We start from the raw sequence: 3,262 nt of genomic DNA on the forward strand, positions 1-3,262 counted from the left end.
GAGGGGGGGCGTGGGGGGGCGACGGGGAGGTGGAGGGGGCGAGGGGTCGAGGAGGCGATGGGTGGTGGGGGTTCGTCTGTGCCCAAGGCGTGGAGGTGGGACGTGGGAGTCCGTGGACGAAGGTGGGGGTCGGGAGTGGCAGTGAGTTTATGGGTGGGGGAGGTGAGCGTCCCGTCCTCCTCTGGTAGAATGTTCGGGGTGGGTGCTGGAAGGCCGGGGCAGGATCTCAGAGGCGAAGCCAGGACTCCCGGGGACTGTTCTGGACACAGAGTGGAGGAGCCAGGCAGGGGGGCCTGGGAGCTCGGCCGTGAGAAACAGGGAGAACCCAGTCCCCAAGGAGCAGGCAGGACCCTGCAGCCTGAGAGGTGAGCCTGCAAGGCTGGTGGCATGGCTGCCTTTCTTCTCTGACACTCACTCCTGCTTTGCAGGGGGTCTGGAGGTGGTGATAAAGCTGGTGGGTGGAAGGAGCCCCTGTGCTGGCGTCCCGGGGCTGCAGCACTCCAACCAGACACTCACCTCCTGTGACCCGCAGTCCCTCGAGGCTGGCACCGTCCTCTGCAAGGAGCTGGGGTGTGGCTCGATGCTGCAGGCCCCCAGCCCCCTGCCAGAGACAGAAGGTCCCAGAAAGGGGCAGCAGTTTGTTGTCTGTGAGGGCTCTGAGCCAACCGTCCTGAACTGCAAGATCGACTGGGCAAACTTCAAGCCTTGTGTCTCGAATGATGAGGTGATCTGCTCGGGTAAGAAGGCCGCTCTCCCATCCTTTAGAGCCCTGTGACCCTTTAGATCCGGCGTCCACGGCCTAACCCCAGTTGACCTGGGGCTGCCCGTAACTTTTGAGGTTCTTGGTCTCTGTGTCCCCTTGTGGGGTTAGCTGGGTGACCTCTCAATGAAGAACTGGTGCCCAATGTTTCATGATTTTAGGAATGCTTCCTGGAGGCCAGGGGAGGAAGAGGACTCTCCCCAGAAATGCCACGGTCCTCCTCCTTGGATTAGGCCTTTCCAGGGTTCTCTAACAGAGGTAGTAGTACTTTCTTCTGAGAGGCTCCTGAGCCATGTAAGTGGTCGCTCTCCTGCTGCACACACACGCTTGAAGGCCTTGCCATCAAAGAATCAGCGCAGGATGAAATTTTGAAAGTGCGTTTCGTGTCTAAAGGAAGAGCTGGATGGTTTACGGTGCTGCTTTGGGAGGTGAGGTGGGGTGGGAGGAGGCTGGCCTGTGCTCAACCTTGATCTCAGGCGATGGCCCAGGCCCTGCTTGTTCGTGACAGAAGCTCAGCCCCAGTGACCTCAATAAAGAAAGGGGCGGGAGGGATGAGAAAGCACGCCCAGGCTCACCCACAGGTGTAATTCCTGCCATTTATTTTCTAAGCTTATTTTACTTCGTTACGATCCCGTCAGATGCAATTCATGCCTCAATGCCTCGGTTTATCCCCATGTGTGTATTTTGATGTATTGCGGGCCCTTTTGACTTACTTTCAGAGGGCTGTGTCCTACTCCACTATGTGGTCATATTGTAGTCGGCTTAACACACCCCTTGTTCCTGGGCTTTCGCCGCCCCAGGGTGACAAGACACTACTTGGGCGCTGAGCAGCCAGGGCCAGTGACACACTCGGAGATCGGGCTAATTCCTTTTTTGTTGTTGAATTTTTACAGTTGTTTAAAAGGGTTATTCTGTATGTGAGTGATTTCCAGGGACAGGTTTCTACAGTCAGTGGAGTTACTAGGGATTGCAGTGTTAGAGCTGGGGCTTAAATTGGCTCCCTGTGGGCAGCTGCTCCCGTCTTTGGGTGGGGGTGGATGGGGATGTGGGGTGGATGTGAGCTGGATGTCAGATGCCCTAGCTTGGCATGGGTGTTGGTGCTGGGAGCCCCTGGTTTTGGCCTCCTCCTTCAGAGATTGTCTGACCCGAGTGGCTTGTCTTCCAGAGTCAGTGGCCCTGAGGCTGCGAGGTGGCGCCGGGCCCTGTGCTGGGTGGTTGGACGTGTTCCACAACGGAACGTGGGGGGCCGTGTGCAGTAACGCCCTGAAGGACGCCTCCTTGTCCATCATCTGCCAGCAGCTGGGCTGTGGGGAGCGGGGCTGGCTGGAGAACAGGCCGGGGCACACTAGCCTGGGCACCTCCTGGGTGGACAACATCCAGTGCCGCCGGCTGCGGAGCTCCACGCTGTGGCAGTGCCCCTCAGCCCCCTGGCACCCGCACTCTTGCACCCGTGGAGAGGAGGTCTGGATCACCTGTGCAGGTAGGCCCTGCCACCTACTGCAGGTGGGCAGACTCTGGGGGCCCTCGAGGCAGCTTCAGTGTCCTGACGGGTCATCCACAGAGGCTGCCATTCACCCATGTCTGGGGGTGGTGGGCTCACTGGGCTCCACAGGTTCCCTTCTGAGGCTTCTCTGAGCATTTACACCTGGTGAGCCGCTATTTAAATCCAACAGGATCGTCAGGGACAGCGACGCAGGATTCCGGGGAGGCCCTCGATTGCTCCTCGATGGGCAGCTGCCCAGGTACCCCTCTCCCCCCGCAACCGGCTCCCCATCCTCTCCCATCCGGGTCCTGCCCCCCGGTGACCACAGGCCCCTCTTGCAGAGGAGGGCGAGCTGCGCGTGCGCGGGGGTGAGGACCGCTGCTCGGGCCGTGTGGAGCTCTGGCACGCTGGCTCCTGGGGCACCGTGTGTGATGACTCCTGGGACCTGGCGGACGCCGAGGTCGTGTGCCGGCAGCTGGGGTGCGGCCGGGCTGTGGACGCCCTGGCGGGGGCTGCCTTTGGACCAGGCTCGGGGCCCGTGTGGCTGGATGAGGGGGGGTGCCGGGGCAGCGAGGCCTCCCTGTGGGGCTGCCCGGCGGAGCCGTGGGGCCGCGGAGACTGTGGGCATAAGGAGGACGCGGGTGTGCACTGTGCAGGTGAGTCGTCCAGGGGGGTCCGGCTGCCCCTCCAGGGGAGAGTGATCCGGGGGGGCTCTGTCTCCTCCTCCATGGGGTGAGTGGTCCAGGGGGCTCCGGCTGCCCCTCCAGGGGAGAGTGATCCGGGGGGCTCTGTCTCCTCCTCCATGGGGTGAGTGGTCCAGGGGGGTCCGGCTGCCCCTCCAGGGGAGAGTGATCCGGGGGGCTCCGTCTGCCCCTCCAGGGGAGAGTGATCCGGGGGGGCTCTGTCTCCTCCTCCATGGGGTGAGTGATCCGGGGGGCTCTGTCTCCTCCTCCATGGGGTGAGTGGTCCAGGGGGCTCCGGCTGCCCCTCCAGGGGAGAGTGATCCGGGGGGCTCTGTC

General features: G+C 62.2%; 1 protein-coding gene across 1 annotated transcript in view; it reads left to right on the forward strand.

Annotated features, from left to right (window-relative positions):
* Positions 1–188: 188 nt before the first annotated feature.
* LOC105000252 (scavenger receptor cysteine-rich domain-containing protein SCART1-like) overlaps positions 189–3,262 on the forward strand; it is a gene marked incomplete at its 5' end in the record, with an annotated part of 6,434 nt that continues 3,360 nt past the window's right edge. Inside the window, 5 exons of the mRNA XM_010856033.1 lie at positions 189–365; positions 429–737; positions 1,926–2,240; positions 2,434–2,502; positions 2,585–2,899. Coding sequence (XP_010854335.1) covers positions 189–365; positions 429–737; positions 1,926–2,240; positions 2,434–2,502; positions 2,585–2,899 — 1,185 coding nt within the window. The remainder of the gene's footprint in view (positions 366–428; positions 738–1,925; positions 2,241–2,433; positions 2,503–2,584; positions 2,900–3,262) is intronic.

This window comes from Bison bison, unplaced genomic scaffold (assembly GCF_000754665.1).
Source record: "Bison bison bison isolate TAMUID 2011002044 unplaced genomic scaffold, Bison_UMD1.0 scf7180017854206, whole genome shotgun sequence".
NCBI lineage: Eukaryota > Metazoa > Chordata > Mammalia > Artiodactyla > Bovidae > Bison > Bison bison.